This window comes from Cenococcum geophilum (genome assembly GCF_001692895.1).
Source record: "Cenococcum geophilum 1.58 unplaced genomic scaffold K441scaffold_86, whole genome shotgun sequence".
Classification (NCBI taxonomy): Eukaryota; Fungi; Ascomycota; class Dothideomycetes; order Gloniales; family Gloniaceae; genus Cenococcum; species Cenococcum geophilum.
In genome coordinates this window covers 22,556-38,809 of record NW_027137644.1, presented here as the reverse complement: position 1 = coordinate 38,809, position 16,254 = coordinate 22,556, and the positions used below count along the sequence as shown (strand labels likewise).

Below are 16,254 nucleotides of genomic sequence, written 5' to 3'. Positions count from 1 at the left end.
AGGAAAAATCAAGCGTGGTTGTCAAGCAATGGTGGCTTCGAAAGAGATATTGACCTTTGAAGGGAGTTAGCTTGAGGTTTGTGGAGGCGGAAGATAACTGCGCCTCAACTTCCCCACAAACTAGCCCAAATGCAGCCAGGGAACGAACTACCTCGACCGCGGTCAACTCTACTTCCTTCTCACGGCCTGACAAACACGAAGGGCTTCGATTTGCGTGGCACGGAATCGTGCGCAAAACCAGTTGGAGAGAAGATGGATACGGAGGGTTCCGGGGGGGCCTTGGAGAAGCGGACGAGGTAGCCAATAGTTAAAATCAGATCACTATGATAAACTTTCAAAATTAGGTGGATATTAGAGCCTTGTCCGAGTAATCGTGTAATTGGAGCAAGTTCCAAGAATTTGACGATGACTTTATGTTTTATCACGATGCAATGTGGGAGGGCGGTGGCGTGTAGGAGACTTCATAAAGTGGAGTCGTTATATACTAGAAAGCCATCACGTGATCACAGGACGCTCCTGTGAATGTCGCCAACAGGACACGCTCCCCCTGGCAACATACCTTTTCTGCTGGAGTAGGGGTCAATGCGTGCAGATGGACCTGGCGGTTTTCGCTTTCGAGGGAGTTGCAGACGATGAGAGCATGCGGGCGTCCCCCATGACCCGAAGTATTACCGGCGGCCCGTGATAGCTTGATAGCCCTCGCAGGCAGAGTGAGGTCGCCTCCAGCACTGACGACAAGCTCCATCGCTTTCTTCCCTGCAACCTACATTTCACAATGGAGGGCTTGTTTTACAATGTTAAGAATGGGTAAGCAGCTGTCTGTTCATCTCATAGACTCATACTAATCGCTTTTAGCTATATCGAGGGCATCGTGCGAGGATATCGCAACGCACTTCTTACCAGCCAGAATTACAGCAACCTGACACAATGCGAGACAATAGACGGTAGGCTTATGAGCATTGATATACAAGAGTCTCGTACTGATCCTGTACAGACGTGAAGCTTCAGCTATCACCGGCATATGGCGACTTCCTGGCTTCTCTACCGCCGAACCCATCGACCTCCGCCCTCGCAAACAAGACCACTGAGAAGCTTGTCTCCGAGTTCCGCTATCTTCAGGCCAACGCAACAGGTTCTTTGGCAAAGTTTATGGAGTACCTTACCTATGGCTATATGATCGACAACGTTGCGTTGCTGATCACGGGCACGCTTCATGAACGCGATACTCGAGAGCTGTTGGAGAGATGCCACCCATTAGGCTGGTTCGAAACTATGCCTGTCTTGTGCATCGCTACCAACATTGAAGAGCTTTACAATTCCGTTCTTATCGAAACTCCGCTGGCACCATACTTCAAAGGCTCGCTCAGCCACCAAGACTTGGACGAGCTGAACATTGAGATCATTCGTAATACCCTGTACAAGAACTACTTGGAAGACTTTTACAGCTGGGTCAATACACATCCAGATATAGCTGGAACACCGACATCGGAGGTCATGTCCGAGGTGCTAGAGTTCGAGGCAGATCGAAGAAGCATCAACATCACCCTGAACTCTTTCGGGACCGAGTTGTCGAAGGCTGACAGAAAGAAGCTGTACCCCAATTTTGGGAGACTATACCCTGAGGGTACTCTCATGTTATCGAGGGCGGATGACGTTGAGGGAGTACGGATCGCGGTGGAGAGCGTGTCTGACTACAAAACTTTCTTCGATCAGACTGGTCTAAGTCAAGGTGGAGCATCCGGGCTCGGAAACATGGCCGGGGGTGTGGGTGGTGAGTCGAGAAGTTTGGAAGACTTGTTTTATCAGAAGGAGATGGAGATTTCGAAGCTCGCGTTCACTCGACAATTTACCCACGCTGTAGTCTATGCATGGGTGAAGCTAAGAGAGCAGGTATGTCTGATTTTGGGTTTTATGACACTTCCGAATTAATCTAACTGACTGGATCTAGGAAATCCGGAATATCACATGGATAGCTGAATGCATAGCACAAAACCAGAAGGAGAGGATCGGGAATTACATCAGCGTGTTCTGATCTTTAGCTTCTGTTCACTTGTACTTGCTAGTTGTACCGTGGAGTATTCATATTTTCCAGGGAGGCGTTGAGACCACGGTTTGTATATACCTAATTATTTGTGAAACGAATGTCAACAACGATATTTATTCCAAGAATATAATAGCAAGGTGCCATGCAAGTTGTCAGTTGTTGCAAGGTCACCGAATTTTCTTCACTGTGTCGAGTTAGCCTCGGCAGCATGTTGGCGTTCTGCAACTTCCTTTTTCTCACCTCACCTCTCTTTTGCTGCCGCTCACTTTCCTTCCTCAGCATCTTCTCATTAGTGCTGCCAGCGGCCTTACATTTTGCTACCACTGATATATGATCCAACGGTGGCCTACACCGAAAGTATCAGAATGATTCAATGTATGTCGCAGCTTCCAGCATCGGTCACAGAATGCGTTGGGAAGCTCTCATATCATCAGTCGCCAGCCCTTCTAGTGAGCAAGTCCATCCCACTCGTTCTAGTAGTATGGCACAGGTACCTTCAGATGATCCACTATATAGCGCTCCGCCGCCAGTGACAAGACCTGATAAGAAGACTGGATCAAATAATATTCCGCTTGGAACAAGGAAGAACGCACAGCGGCATATTGTGATGAGCACTCAAACATCAAATATCGGACATCAGCCCGAGCACTCAAGGGATTGGAACTTTGGTAATGGACCACTACCATCTTCTCACTCCTCCTCACGGCCAAGCAGCCGACATGGTGTAAGACAACACGCGTTTCACTCGAGTTGTCAACTAACCTTTGTTCTAGTTCTAGCAGCTCGCGGTGAGTGATGACCCCGACTTGTTGGAGCATCTCACCAAACGTCGCGTATCGCCTGGATTCTTGTGCGAGATTGATCAGTTCCTTGGGGCTCATCCTGAGCTCCTCGAATACGCTCCCGCTTTTGTTGAAGAATTCAACTCAGCCTCCCCTCTACGAGCGTACAAGCATTTCCTGAAAGGTTACACTAAGCCTGCTAGGTACATCCGCGGCGTGATTCCCGACGGGGCAGTCACTTTCACCGCAGACTTTCGGCCGCCTGAGCTCACAAAGGCTTACGATGGGGGGCTTACCGAATTCTTTGATGGCTATGAGTGTCGGTATGACATATTGGAAAGAATTGACCGAGATGTGCACGACGCCTGTGAGGAACTCAGAGCCGGAATGCTGATTCCTCATCGACGTCGCCGCCTAGTTTTATACGCGGTTTTTGGCAACCCAGTCGACGCGTTCAAATATTATGAGTACAATTACCAGACCGAATGGCTCGCTCATCGGTATCTCCCTGAGCATGTTGTTCTCTCTAAAATACCAAAGCCCGAGGACTACACCGAACCAGAACCAATTGTTTTGGGTTCAGGTAATGACCGCAAATCAGACGGCCAACGAGACCACAATTCTACGCGGTTACGCATGGCACGAGCAAAAAACCAGGGAGTAGATGTCATCGAGGTTCTTCTAGTTGATTTTGTGAGCCATTTGGTTAGAAAGGTCTCAAACGCGTCGTGATCGAAGACATGCGGGTGAAAGCACAGCGAGCCATTGACGCAGAGCGCGATCGGCCTTCTGGTGCAGATATCGTCGACCTAGTGATGGGGACAGCGTATTTGACACCCAACGCGCCCTCACGTGGTCGCTCACATCGCACAGTCTCCGCCAATTACTTCCCAACAACTTTCAACAGCCGCCCCGTTGTGGTGAACCATACGACCGAAAAAAGGCTCAGCGCAAAGGCGAGTAGTTTGCGAGGCTCCTGGAAACTTCTTCAGCAGCTGTATCGACAGGAGACTGAATCCTCCGAACCTGGATTTCCGGAAGGACTACGTGAGCAAATCGCGGGCGCCAAGCCGAAAGGCAATATGTCGGTCAACTTGTCCCTTATCTCCAAGAAGGAAAACGCATTACGAAGGCGGCAGTCAACGATTTGAAGTTGATGTACTCTAAGAAAAGAAAGGCCTCGGACGAAAAGCAGCGCGGAAACGTAGATCTTTTAGTGTTGTTCCCCAAAGAGCTTAAGTGACTGGACAATTGTAAGCTTTTCACTTCTATTCTCTTCTCTGCATACGATCATGGTATGCTTGCGATCGACCGAAATAGCTACCTCTTTGTGGATATTGCGTGGTTCTTTGCTTGCGGCTCTAGCTAATAAGAGGTATCCCCTCCATTCAACTTTCTGTATCATCAGATTTTTAAGTGTTTTACGAATGGCGTTTCTCACAATAACGTGAATTGTTAGTGACTATGCACAATAGAAGGGAGGATCATTGTTTCATTCTAGTAGTTTTGAGATGCATTGGAGACTGTTTTTCTCCCTTTATTGCAGTATTTCAAGAACTACTCCTTGTAAAGAGCACTGTGTCCAATTCATTATAAAACGCAACTTGCTTTATAGTGTCACGTTATAGGCACAGCGTAAGGTTCCTTGTAAGGCTGTTAGATTATGCCATTATACTAAGAACCGTGTTCACACCATTGACTCCTATTAATCTCACCGAACTGTATTCAGTCCCAAACTATTCCATCCAAACAACTCATAGTATCCTGGCGACTCAATCACCAGTATCCAGCTCCCTAAAAATGAGTCAGCATCGTGACGCACGACCATAAATATTGAAGGATGGGAACCAAAATACTCACAGGTCCAACTGCACACCGTTACTAACGCCGTAATCCTCCAAAGTCAATTGATCCTTGAACGGTCTTTCTCCCTGCCGCTTCAACATAATCTCATGCGGTTGCCGGCCTATTCTTGCCGCCACCTGCGCTTTGAAGAGCTTTATAGGGTCAGACGCCAAACACGGTATCTGTGCTTTGGTACCCAGGCGGTCGTTGACGGTTACAACAATCATGGGCTCGGCCCCGCCACTAGGGGCCGGAGCTGCAGGCTTCTCTACTTTCGTAGCCTCCTTATCTTTATGGTCTTTCTTCTCCCTCCGGTCTCGCCTCTCGCCAGCATCGCGTCGGTCAGTCCGCTCACGCCCTTCACCCCTCCGGTCTCTGCCTCGCCCTTCTCCGTTGTCTCGTCCGCGGTTGTAGCGGTCTCGTCGCGGGGATCGGTCTCGCCGTGGAGACCTATCTCGCTTGTCTTGCACTCTGTAACCTCGGTTTAACCGCCTATCCTCGTCGCGGTCCTCGTCGTTGCGACGGTGTTGTTTCCAGCGGAAGCCAGAGCTGTACGTATCACGCGGGCGGCGAGGAGGCGAGCGTGAGCGGCGGCGGGTTGGGGACGGCAAGCGGCGTGGAGAGCGGGAGCGGGGTGGCGTCTCGGAGGAGGGTTTGGAGGCTGGTGCGTCAGTGTCCATTGTGGAGGTTGGTGGCTAGTGTAGAGACGGGAGGGTGGTTTGAGGAGCTACTGATAATGTATATTATGGGATGTACGGTGGGAGCTTGAAGTTGCTATGGCAAAGAGAGTTTGAGTACTAGAGTGATCAACAGTCTGCTGCAGGCAGGACGTTTATGGAAATAAAATGTCGAGCGCAGGAACTCGGAAGCTTGGACATCTCGCTTGTTGCCGTAGGGCTGAAGTGCCCCAGAAAATACGTATAAACACCAAAAGTCCATTCCAAACTCTCCTGTACCACCCGCTGCATCTTTCATTCAGCTATCCTCCTATTCTACTTGCACGATCATGCAGATATTTGCCCGTATCACCTCTCCGGCTACGCAAAGTCTAACCACCTACCGCCCTACGCCGTCTACAATCTCCTTCACAGTCTCAACGCGACCAGTGCCCCGCACGCTACCCGCACACCTACTCTTCTACTTTTCTATTATCGTGCGCATTATTCTTGGGGTAACAGCATTGACATTATTGTGGGCAAAATGGCGCATAATATTCCCAATTGAAGGAGGAGACGTATCTAAGGGAGCCAGGGTGGAACTTGCAACATGGGTGCTGGGTACTGTGGCGGGACAGGCCGCGACCAGGGTATCAACAGGCCTGCAGTGGAGGTGGCTTATACCTGGGGCGTTGGGGGTTTTATGGGGGGTTTGTAGGAGGGGTTATACAGGTATGTCTCTATCCACCTCCCAATTGAATTAACGTCTTAAACTACGAGCGGTACTATCTTGGAAACTCAAAGAACCAAAGACATGTGCTTACACAGTCGAGAACCATAGAAGAATCTCTCCTCGTTCTGCGAAGCCTAGGTATCCAGACCTCTGCATCCTCGCCAACGTATCTGTCAACTGCTACAACGCGTTTTATACCCGCCACCTCGATACAAGACATTTTCATTCACGAAGCTTTCAAGGGCTTTGAGGTGCGGTTTTACCTTGCCATAGTGGTACAAGGAGAAGATGATGTTGTGGTTGTATTTCCGGTATTCAAGGCTCTATGTTTTATCAAACCCTGGTTGAATATAGGGGGGTATGCTAATATCATTATAGAACCTCCTCCCGAAACGTCAGATACTCGAAGAAGTATGGAGAGGCGCGCGTGCCTGCTTGTATGAGCCCCAGCCAAAAGCAAAGTCTTAACATCCGATTATGAGACAGCGTCCAGTGAACCTGAAATTCTACGTGCAGAGTTGATGAATTGCTAAATATTATTGCGCTAACAAGACACGCTATGTCTTTGAAAGATGCCTAAAAAATACTCCAGACTTTTTCACTCATCCGTATCATCACCTCGTGCTCTTGCCGCCGCAGGATCCCATCCCTTTTTGGCCGCATACCGCGCATTTATCACCTCAACTGGCTCCATCCTCTCTTTTTTTAGCACAGGGATATAATTTCCCTTCAGCCTAGGCACGTCGCCGCCATCGAAAACTCTGGCGCCCGGTGACCTGTACCCCCTCTTTCCTACGCCTACCTCATTCTCGCCAGCGGCATCTTCTAGCTTGCGGTGTCTCTGACCAGCAACTACATCCAACAACTGTCCTGCAACTAGTTCACCCATCTTCCTAATTCTCCAAGCCTCCCACAAATCATCCATAATACCGCCCCTTCCCCATTTACCCTTTGCCTTTACATTCCCACCTTCTATACCCCCTTTCTCACCCATATATATCCACTCAAAGGCATCTTGATAACCATTTTCTCTGCCAGTACTGTCTTCTGCCTCTCCTTCTGCAGGAAAGATACAATCCCAAAGGACCAGAGGCGCATCTGTCGCCATCTCGTACTTCGGCTTCGTAGGTGTTTTCGCTATATCCAGGAGCTCAGTAATCAGCGATGGCGACTCCAGGCCTTGGCCGATCAAAAACAGAATCGCGGCTAGCGAGCGCACTTGATGCCATAAGAATGCGGAGCCGTGGATCACGAACGCATAAATCTTCGGCTTAGTTGTATCCGTAAGAGAAGCACTTGGAGGTAGTAATGATGGATGTTGCAAGAAAGTGGGAAGGGCGAGAGGGGATATTTCCTCAATATCAGCGTGAAAGATACGTCGTTGGAAATTTGTGAGTTGCTTGCTTGCGTCGATTTTGCAAAAATTACGGAAGTCGTGAAGGCCCACCAACTTCCTGCAGCCTTGTCTCATGGCTTCGATGTCAAGCCAACCTTCCCGGTTCTGGACGTTGGACCTGCTACCGGGGATGCTGGCGCTGTTTGCAGTGGTAGGGTAAAGCCCAATAGAGCCAGGTACGGGAGTAAAACAGGGGTTCGTGAAAAAGTACTTGTAGCGTCGCTCCTTGCACGAGAAGCGTGCGGAGAAATTAGGAGGAGGGTTCGGACACCATGCAAGTATACGTATATCGGGGGGAAGAACACGATTAAGAAGTTGGATATAGGGGAGCTCGTCTGTTATGGGGTCGAAAGGGAGTTCATGCTCCGTAGATTGGGAATGAGGTTGCTCTGCAGATTTTTCAATAAGTAGTTCGCCTTCTTCTAAAGTGGTCTGAGTTTGTGATATTGCTCCTCTCTCAGCAGAGGACCCTAAAACTGAAGTACGTCGAGCTTGTCGGTTGCTTCGCACACGTATTCCCACAACTTGGCCAAAAGCGCTCACACCTCTATCTGTCCTTCCACATTTTGAGTATTCGCAGCCTTCCCAATTGACTTCCGCCTCTTCTCTCCCCCAATTCCGGTCTTCCCTGCTTTGAGGACCGGGTCCTCGATTCATAATGTCCAGGTTTCCACCACCGGACTCTGGGGTATTTACGGGTGGGAATATAAGCTTCGTCTTGACAAGCGCCTTCCACAACTCCTCCTCAATCGTTGGCAGCGGTGTGTTATTGTTGGCATGATGCTCATAACCATTATATGCCTGACCAAGATACGCAAACTTAAGCGCAATCAGGCGTGTGCTGTATTTCGAGGGGTCAAAAGGTTTCGGAGGTGCTTTCGGTCTTCGCTGGAAAGAATATGAAGAGGTGTGGCCGTTCTCAAGGGATTGTGTAGGAGTGAGTGCAGCAGAAGTAGATGCACTGGGTGGTACGGTATAGCTACATAGTGAGATTTAGTTTGCATTATAGGGTATGTCCGAGGTCACTACCTTGCAGTGTGCTCCTTCAATCGGCTCTCCAGCTCAGTGACTCGAGAAATGAGCTCTGAGGTGCCCCAAGAGGAGTAGTCGACCGTATTGACGTCTTCTAACATTTTCGCCTGCTGGGATGCTAGAGACGTGCAAAACCTGCGTCGCTTCAACGTAATAGGATAGGTTCGTGATATGTTTAAGCCGTAAGATGCGCGTCTAGCATATGTCGACAGAACAGAAGAACAGCAAGGTAGCGGGGTGATAGCCCGCTTCATACTCATTTATCAATATTTCCGTCACCCATGAAATTTCTAGTCAAAGTTACTCCGATCGCTTCGAAATTCCGCCGACTTGGCGAACCTCCACCCCGCTCCACTAACACTCCATCCCTGAAGAGGTCATTATGAATAAGACAGCTGCTTTTACAAATTACAGTCAAATCTCTTTAGTACGATACCGTTTGTTCGGCCGAGCATATCGTAATATCAATGGTATTGTTATATCAAGAGTCACGTGTTAGGTGAATAAGTAGGAAAAAGAGAAACTTAATACCTAAAAGGCTTAGGATATCTACCTCATAGGCCAAATAGGGCCCTCTCCCATACAAATTCTCTACTGGTTATACCAATATTGGTGGTAGGTGCTTAACGATATTGTCAAAAGTCAGATTATCGTAATATTACACCAAAAAAGGCTTGATCAAGGGATGTAGATCGTAATGCAGAGAATATCGTTATATACCCCATATCGTATTAAGGAGGTTTGACTGTATGAATATACGTTCGCTTGATCTTCAGAGGCTTATTTTTTACGCAAAAGATATGAAACGTATTTTGTTTGCTCACAACCGTTCCAGAAACTCAAATTCCTACCGGTGGAAGCTTTCTCAGCTATGTACAACACCAAGAGCACCGACGGCGTATGGAAGAACGTAACACTACCTGAAATTCCTACCAACCAGTCTTGCAACCTTCTTAGTATATTTCCTGTGAGTGCCCATAGCCTGCGTGTTTGAATAAGCTAACCAGCCATCAAAGGTCATGAGAAAGGCCTGGGGATTTGACTACCAAACCCTAAATTGGAGCGACTGCTGTTCATCCCCAAAAAGCAAAGAGCCATGTGGGAAAGAGTCCTTTAATCTGCTTGCGTGGTATCCAGAGGTAGGCTTTGCGTAATTCAGATAAGTACTTATCTGATAATCGCTCCAATAGTCTTCACACTTACGTTGGATGTACGGCACAGAAACATACTTTAGACGCAGAAACGTGTGTTGTCGGTACGGCGCCCAGGATTAACTTTTTGCCCATTGGATTCCAAGTGAATAGTGATGGTCAAGAGTGCCCGAAGCCTTCCAAGACTATCACAACGCTGGCATGTTTGGCTGTTATTGGATGGGTAGTATTCCTCTAGATTGGCGATTTGCTTTTGATGAAGAGAATATATCCACAACTACGCGGCCAAAAGGTACAAGTCAGGGTGACGACGTTTTACATTAGTATGCTTGGCTTTTGGACGTCTCTCGCAGAGGAAATAGGTACGCTGGTCCTCGTCGGCACGATTCTCAGCAAGTGCAATTATGAAGTTGATCTTTTCAAAGAATTTATCATCATAAACGGAATACTCAGAGCAATTGACGGCGGTTGGGCGCATGAAGCGATTACAGATATGATAACGCAGATTCTTTTATCTTTGGCAGTTACCTGGAGCACTCAGCGCCAACCATACTCCCAACCCTGACCTCCCCTCCATATCGAAAGTCTGCATGGCAGGCGGTTTTGTGGCCTCTATTTCTACTGATGTTGTATAGGTCTGATTCTCGGTAATGTTATCCTTGCTGCATTTTGTCAGTGCGAAATGGTTGCTTTTCGTTCGCAATTATATTCACTACTCCCTGGGGTGCCATCAGCGCTCCGCTACGTCAGATAAAGGTAATCACAAGGAATTTTTACCTAATGGTTAGGCGCCGTAGGGACCAGCGGGAGAAATATCCGTCTCTGGACATAAACGACGGGGCCTTCAAGTGGTGGTATTATAGCACCCTAGTGCAGTGTTTTGTTCTATTTGTCGGTAGCTGGGTGTTTTGGACGGAGTTTTTGACGCTTTCAGGAGAGCTTTATTGTCCCGGCGAGCTATCGAAGGTTACTTTGGTCGTTATTGGCCTTATTTTTGCGTGGAATATCGTCCGCCAGGGATTCCAACATTTTTGAGCAAGGTATGGGAGGGTTGTACTGGGGCTGCACTTTTGTTCATGTCCAAGATTTGAGTGATGGCCGAACGGGAGTTGTTGTGTATTGGTACTCTCATGGCCGGCAGCCGTGGGGAGCGAATGTCGATCCCGAACCAATCCGCACCGCCCCCCCAGGATTGCCCTGTATATCACGTGGGGCGAGTCTTGAGATGGAGAGACCCCCATATTGATTATTCCATGTCCAGTATTAAACGCATTCCATCTTCATTATTCCGTGTGCGAAGCTTCTTTTTTGGGATTCCAACTAAGAGGCTCTCGTGGCTCTCAGCAGAGCTTTCAGTCTTGCCATTCGCTGTCCCACACCGCCCAGCCTCATTCTTTTTATATGCGCCCCCTGCCCGGTCGCCCGGTCCTTGATGCCCTGTTGCCCCATCGATAGGGCCAGCCTTTAGTAATTGCAATCAGTCGGATACTTCCTCTCTTCTATACCTCTAAACAGCACAAGTATTGTCCGTCACAGTCCATGTTATTGAAGTTTTGAGAATGCATTCGACCACCATACCCCAGCTGGCCTAATACATAACAAGCGGAGGCGTTGGTGGGAAAAACAAATACTACTTCCCCCTCAGCAATCGCATTCTCGCGATTGCGGATTCTCGAGGCGGCAATGTCATTGGCCGATAACTTTCCTGGGGAACGCAGTGGACGTGGAGTGCCCTCTCCCACGCAAGCCCACGCAAGCCCACGAGGCCCAGACGCAGCTAAAAATGGGCGTCTAAGATAAGCCCTGCGAATGGACTCGGACTCTTTTCAATGCCTCTGCCGTTCTATTGCCTCTATCTCCTCCATATCTCTGAATCTCTTCCGAATTTCCTCTCTTCCTCTCTCGTCTCCCTTTTCTTCTCTCTCTCTCATCTCTCCATGCATCCTCCCCCATCCATCGCCGGATGGGACTTGGGATCTTGGCTGTCGTTCAACATGCATCACTATATCACGAGTGCATATCTTTAGTGACCAACATTCACCGATAACCCCTGATTGCCCGTTTTTGCTTGCTCTCGGTCTGGCCGCAGGTGATGATGCGGTTTGCTATTGAATCATGGATCTGGTATACAGTTGTGCTGGGTGTGTTAAGCGCAAGGCTGTATGTTGCACAGATAGACAGAGACTACATTGTGAACTTCATCAGCTGATTTCCGATCGTAAATAGAATATCACGAACGATTTTGTTTGGGTCCGTCAAAAGACTTCAGTATGATGACTGGATCATGGGCGTATTCATCCTGGCATCATACACCATTCTCATAGTAATGGCAAACATCGAAGCCAGATCGCATTCTAATCTTCTCCCGCCGGACTTTCCTGTACACGAATTGACTCCTAATGAAAGATCTCGTCGGGAGTATGGTAGTAAAATCGTCGTTGTCGTGGAGCAAATGCAAATTGCAGTTATCTGGTCTTGCAAAGCTTGTCTTCTGATCTTGTACTACCGACTCACGTATGTGACCACCCTGATCATAGGAGAATTTATTCCATCTCACTGACTATTTGCAACAGTCGAATGGTGGCGACTAAGGAGAACGTTGCTATCAAGCTCCTTGGTGTCTATGTCGCCCTTGGTTTCGTGGTCATGGAGATACTTTATTTCGGAGTCTGGTGTCGACCCTTCCACAATTATTGGGCTGTGCCGACTCCGAATTCGCAATGCGCTGCCCTTACAGACCATCGAATTACCAATGCCGTCTTCAACATCTCTTCAGATATTATCATGCTTTCCATAGCCTTGCCAATGTTCATTCGCAGCCTCCTACCACTCAAAAGGAAGCTCATTCTGTGTTGCATCTTCAGCCTTGGCGTCTTCGTTGTGCGTGCATCCTCTAATTAATCCCCCTTTGATTCAATCACTCTAACACTGCTCTCGAAAGATTATCGCCGCAGTCCTAAATAAATACTACTCCTTCACTTCACCATACACCCCCAACTGGATATTCTGGTATACCCGCGAATCCTCGACTGCAATCCTCGTTGCCAACCTCCCATTCACCTGGACTCTTCTCCGCAAGCTCTTCAACCTTGGTGCGTTCGACGACTCGGCTCCGCCGCCTCGTACTTTTCACTCGGCCCGCACCGCCGGCGGTCGTCGCACCCAACGCAACCGCAACAGCACCGTCGGAGGTAACGGTACAGGCAGAGGAGAGAAGGGCACAATGACTAGCAGCCGCATCAGCAGGATGAGCCACACTACTAGCGGAACAAGCGATGAGTCAGGGGCGACTACGTCGGATTCGCCAACTACAAAGGGGAGCGAGAAGAGCGACACACCGCTCGTTGGCTGGGGGGACGAAGAATCAGAGGGAAGTAAAGAAAAGCCTGATTCGTGGGATGTCGAGGCGCAAAGAGTACTACTCGCAGAACCGAAGAAGGCACGTGTTGCACCTTCGGTGGCATCGTCATCCAGGTCCGTAGAGAGGAGAAGACTTAGCGGAGGAGGGGGAGGAGGCGGAAGGAGTGCTCGGGATCGGAAGATAAGGGCGCAGTATAGTAAATAATGGGGGGATATTGCGGAAGGTAGAGTAAAAGCTTATATGATGGGATGATTCATGATTGTAACTCGGTGGCTCCCGTATTTTCGGTCTAGCAAAGGAGTAAACGGAGTAGAGCGCCTTTTCGCGCACGCAGAACAGGATTATTTGGGTCTAGGCATTTGTGATTGCTTTCAGGGTGTATGAATAAAGTTGGCGCTGTTCTAATGTACAAAGTAGGCTGTGGTATTTGACTATATGATATAACATTAAGTGCCAGCGCATAAAAATGAAGGCAGCAAGCACAATGGTTCGATATGTAACGTTTCGTTCCAATACCAATTTCTCTTACTACAACTCAAGGATTGGTAATGTCGTGGGTACGCTTACTAACGGAGACAATACTTGCCATCTGACATTTTGGTGCGTCGCCAACCATTTTGATTTATTTAAAACAGGAGAGAATGCAGCTTAATTGACTCTTATCTTCCACTGACACTTATACTCAGCCGGAGGTTCCATAACCACCAATCAACTGTGCAATCTCTTTGTTCCCTGATTCGAGTGCGAGTTGAGCAGCAGTCTTTCCAAATCTCGTCTCTAGTTTTGGATTTGCTCCTTTGCGTAAGAAAAAAGCAACGGACTCCCTCTTCCCTTCTCGGGCGGCGAGGTGAAGCACACTCTCTACGTCCTCAGTAGTTATGGCTCCGATATCTGCACCCCGATCAAGTAAGAGTTCTGCAATATGCAGAATCTGATGAAAGGCGGTTTCGTGCAGTGGTGTCCAGCCAACGTTATCCCGGGGACTCACGTCCGCCCCATGGTCTAGCAGTACTTGTACAACGCTTTTACGTCCTCTCATGGTTGCCTCCTGGATTGGAGTCCGACATGAGTAGTTGCGCGAGTCTGGATCGGCGCCGTGATCCAACAAAAGTTTGGTACAGCCAACATGTCCATTGTAAGCTGCCCAGTGCAGTGGAGTTCTTTCTCCGCAGAACTTGTTTGTCCAAAAGTTGGAGATTTTGGCGGATTTTAATGCAGGGTCGGCCCCATATTCCAGGAGCTTCCTTACGATGGGGTCAGATCCCTGCTCTGCTGCTATTGACAGCGCTGTCCTTCCGTCGGCATTTTTCACGTCCACGTCAATCCCGTCTTCGAGCAGGAACTCAACTAAGGCAAGATTCCCATCCTTGGTCGCTGCATGGAAAGCCGAAGCTTGTGCTTCGGCTCTCCTCGAGCTTTTCATGGGATCAAGTGTCTGAGGAGAAACTCTGCCATTGTCCGCAGCTCGACCAGGGGATATCCGCCCGGATTGAGAGCCGTCGGGAGTCTCTAGGTCGCCTGTATGAATAAAGGGAGAATCCAGGTCTGGGCTCAAGATAAGACTTGAGGGAGTAGACAGATCTGCAGGTGAGGGTTTTGAAACGACCCATCTTAAGGCAGAGCCTGCATCCGTGTCTGCCGACCCGCGCCGCCTCAAATGGTGGGTGGCATCGAATAGTCCTGGATTGAACGCAGAGGCGCTGTTCTGGGCATCTCGACGCAGATTTGCTGTGCTGAAATATTTGTGTACGTCAGCTTGCCTTAAGCTATGCTTTGGCAATATTTGATAAAGGTGGAGCCGTACAAAGTAATAGCACTCAACCACACGTCAACAGTGGCCCGGTTGTGCGCAAGCCTATCGACCAATTCCATGATATCCTTTTTCCCCAGATACCACTTCAACCCCGCCGTAGTAGCAAACCTCCGCCGGCCTTCTTGGCCATCCGGCTTTGTGTGAGCCTGGAGCCTTGTCATGAGCAGTTGAAATGTGGTGGAGCAGTTCTTCAAGGGCTCTGCCAAATTGTTCACTTGCTCCCTAAGGGTGGAGTCAGCTACAATATACTTCTGGATCTCTGGTTCCATGAGGGCGCTCTCCAGCGATCGCACGAGCTGGTTGAAAGCGCGGGCATCGTTCGCAATAGCATTAATGGCGGCGGGAGCACCGCGGATGGCGGCCACCATAGTGCAGAATTCCTTGGAGCTAGTAGCGGCGAGCGTGACGACGGCGATAATGGAAGCGGACACAGAGAGCGGATCCATGATGGGCGGGATAGTGCGTGGGAATCACCAAGCAAATCAGTCTGGAGAGATGATGACGAAATGGAGACTGACATGGTTGGCATGTCTGCCCCATAAGCACCCATAGGCACCTTGCAGAATGCTGCAACCCCACCTTGCAGGATTTGGCAAAATAATTATTTAGGTGCATGTCCTGCTAGAAGACTTTAAAAAACGTCTACCGTAGAATATACTTTAAAAGGATTACTATAGCTTTCAATTTAACTATGTACATATATACTTTAATATTTACTAGTAATAGTAAATAACTATATTTATATTTAAAACCATTTATTTGAATTAAAATTTTTTTTTTATTGTAAGGCTTATCTACTAAGCCAAAAGCACCACACGATTAAAAGGGTATAATATTGTCAAACGCTCACGCTATGATATACTTTACGTCAATCCCTTATTCTTTATGGTCTAGGAACAAATGACTGGGTCCAGCTATTGGGCTCTGGTTCGTATTGTACATGATGACTAGGGATATAAAGATAAACAATAACTCGTCCGTAAGCGTAAATAACCAATATCAACTAGGTGCTTGATATTACTTTGAGTTAACCACGAGGGTTCTATCTAGGTGCAGTATATCTATTAGAGCTTTTACCTAATACTACAAGGAAACCTCGCCATAGTAAGGAAGTGGAGAGGCGTGCGCGTCTTCTAAGGACTCATTTTGGCCGTGTATATGTAAAATACCGTTCTGCAGGGAGGTCCCATATTAAACGACTTAAGTCCAAAGATAAAGCTTATATATCAATTTTATATGGTAATTTATAAATATCACCACCCTTATATATCTGAGTACGGGCGCCAAATTCATCTAAGGGCTCATTCGGTTGCAAAACTTCAGAAAAGGACGCATTCCTTCCTAATTTGGTACGCGTTTGTGGCTTTGTAAAAGCACGGGCGTGTTCAATCTGGAGGCTTCAGATTAAGTTGAATTCTAAATCTAGGTATTGAACTGACGC

At 48.3% G+C, this 16,254-nt stretch overlaps 10 protein-coding genes across 10 annotated transcripts; 6 read left to right on the top strand and 4 right to left on the bottom strand.

The window, feature by feature from the left end:
- Positions 1 to 775: 775 nt before the first annotated feature.
- On the top strand, positions 776 to 2,032 carry K441DRAFT_594288 (putative vacuolar ATP synthase subunit D; the record flags this gene model as incomplete). Its single annotated transcript, XM_067644951.1, has 4 exons — positions 776 to 807; positions 856 to 944; positions 995 to 1,890; positions 1,949 to 2,032. 4 exons carry the CDS (start codon positions 776 to 778, stop codon positions 2,030 to 2,032), a joined length of 1,101 nt encoding a protein of 366 aa, XP_067496896.1.
- A 141-nt stretch (positions 2,033 to 2,173) lies between these two features.
- On the top strand, positions 2,174 to 2,911 carry K441DRAFT_355857 (uncharacterized protein). Its single transcript, XM_067641345.1, has one exon. The coding sequence runs from the start codon at positions 2,418 to 2,420 to the stop codon at positions 2,838 to 2,840; it is 423 nt and encodes a 140-aa protein (XP_067496895.1). The 5' UTR covers positions 2,174 to 2,417; the 3' UTR covers positions 2,841 to 2,911.
- On the top strand, positions 2,842 to 3,558 carry K441DRAFT_742314 (uncharacterized protein; the record flags this gene model as incomplete). The annotated part of the gene is made up of 1 exon (XM_067654384.1): positions 2,842 to 3,558. A coding segment is annotated over one exon (717 nt), but the record flags the coding sequence as incomplete, so codon positions are not given.
- Positions 3,559 to 4,307: 749 nt separating this feature from the next.
- Positions 4,308 to 5,493, bottom strand: K441DRAFT_648546 (ubiquitin-like protein). The gene is made up of 2 exons (XM_067646898.1): positions 4,687 to 5,493; positions 4,308 to 4,620 (listed from the first exon to the last, which is right to left on the bottom strand). The coding sequence occupies exons 1-2, from the start codon at positions 5,349 to 5,351 to the stop codon at positions 4,599 to 4,601; spliced, it is 687 nt and encodes a 228-aa protein (XP_067496893.1). The 5' UTR covers positions 5,352 to 5,493; the 3' UTR covers positions 4,308 to 4,598.
- Positions 5,494 to 5,677: 184 nt separating this feature from the next.
- On the top strand, positions 5,678 to 6,528 carry K441DRAFT_691178 (uncharacterized protein; the record flags this gene model as incomplete). The annotated part of the gene is made up of 3 exons (XM_067652459.1): positions 5,678 to 6,059; positions 6,169 to 6,371; positions 6,439 to 6,528. 3 exons carry the CDS (start codon positions 5,678 to 5,680, stop codon positions 6,526 to 6,528), a joined length of 675 nt encoding a protein of 224 aa, XP_067496892.1.
- Positions 6,529 to 6,566: 38 nt separating this feature from the next.
- On the bottom strand, positions 6,567 to 8,589 carry K441DRAFT_623040 (pseudouridine synthase; the record flags this gene model as incomplete). The annotated part of the gene is made up of 2 exons (XM_067646026.1): positions 6,567 to 8,435; positions 8,483 to 8,589. The coding sequence occupies 2 exons, from the start codon at positions 8,587 to 8,589 to the stop codon at positions 6,659 to 6,661; spliced, it is 1,884 nt and encodes a 627-aa protein (XP_067496891.1). The 3' UTR covers positions 6,567 to 6,658.
- A 1,388-nt stretch (positions 8,590 to 9,977) lies between these two features.
- K441DRAFT_670787 (uncharacterized protein) lies at positions 9,978 to 10,712 on the top strand. Its single transcript, XM_067650325.1, has 2 exons — positions 9,978 to 10,358; positions 10,417 to 10,712. The coding sequence occupies exon 2, from the start codon at positions 10,420 to 10,422 to the stop codon at positions 10,672 to 10,674; it is 255 nt and encodes an 84-aa protein (XP_067496890.1). The 5' UTR covers positions 9,978 to 10,358; positions 10,417 to 10,419; the 3' UTR covers positions 10,675 to 10,712.
- Positions 10,713 to 11,402: 690 nt separating this feature from the next.
- Positions 11,403 to 13,335, top strand: K441DRAFT_355767 (uncharacterized protein). The gene is made up of 4 exons (XM_067641343.1): positions 11,403 to 11,799; positions 11,866 to 12,153; positions 12,213 to 12,519; positions 12,581 to 13,335. The coding sequence occupies exons 1-4, from the start codon at positions 11,732 to 11,734 to the stop codon at positions 13,202 to 13,204; spliced, it is 1,287 nt and encodes a 428-aa protein (XP_067496889.1). The 5' UTR covers positions 11,403 to 11,731; the 3' UTR covers positions 13,205 to 13,335.
- A 371-nt stretch (positions 13,336 to 13,706) lies between these two features.
- K441DRAFT_503249 (ankyrin) lies at positions 13,707 to 14,162 on the bottom strand (the record flags this gene model as incomplete). Its single annotated transcript, XM_067642031.1, has 1 exon — positions 13,707 to 14,162. A coding segment is annotated over one exon (456 nt), but the record flags the coding sequence as incomplete, so codon positions are not given.
- A 430-nt stretch (positions 14,163 to 14,592) lies between these two features.
- Positions 14,593 to 15,464, bottom strand: K441DRAFT_355777 (uncharacterized protein). The gene has a single exon (XM_067641344.1). It carries the CDS (start codon positions 15,257 to 15,259, stop codon positions 14,762 to 14,764), a length of 498 nt encoding a protein of 165 aa, XP_067496887.1. The 5' UTR covers positions 15,260 to 15,464; the 3' UTR covers positions 14,593 to 14,761.
- Between the last annotated feature and the right edge of the window lie 790 nt (positions 15,465 to 16,254).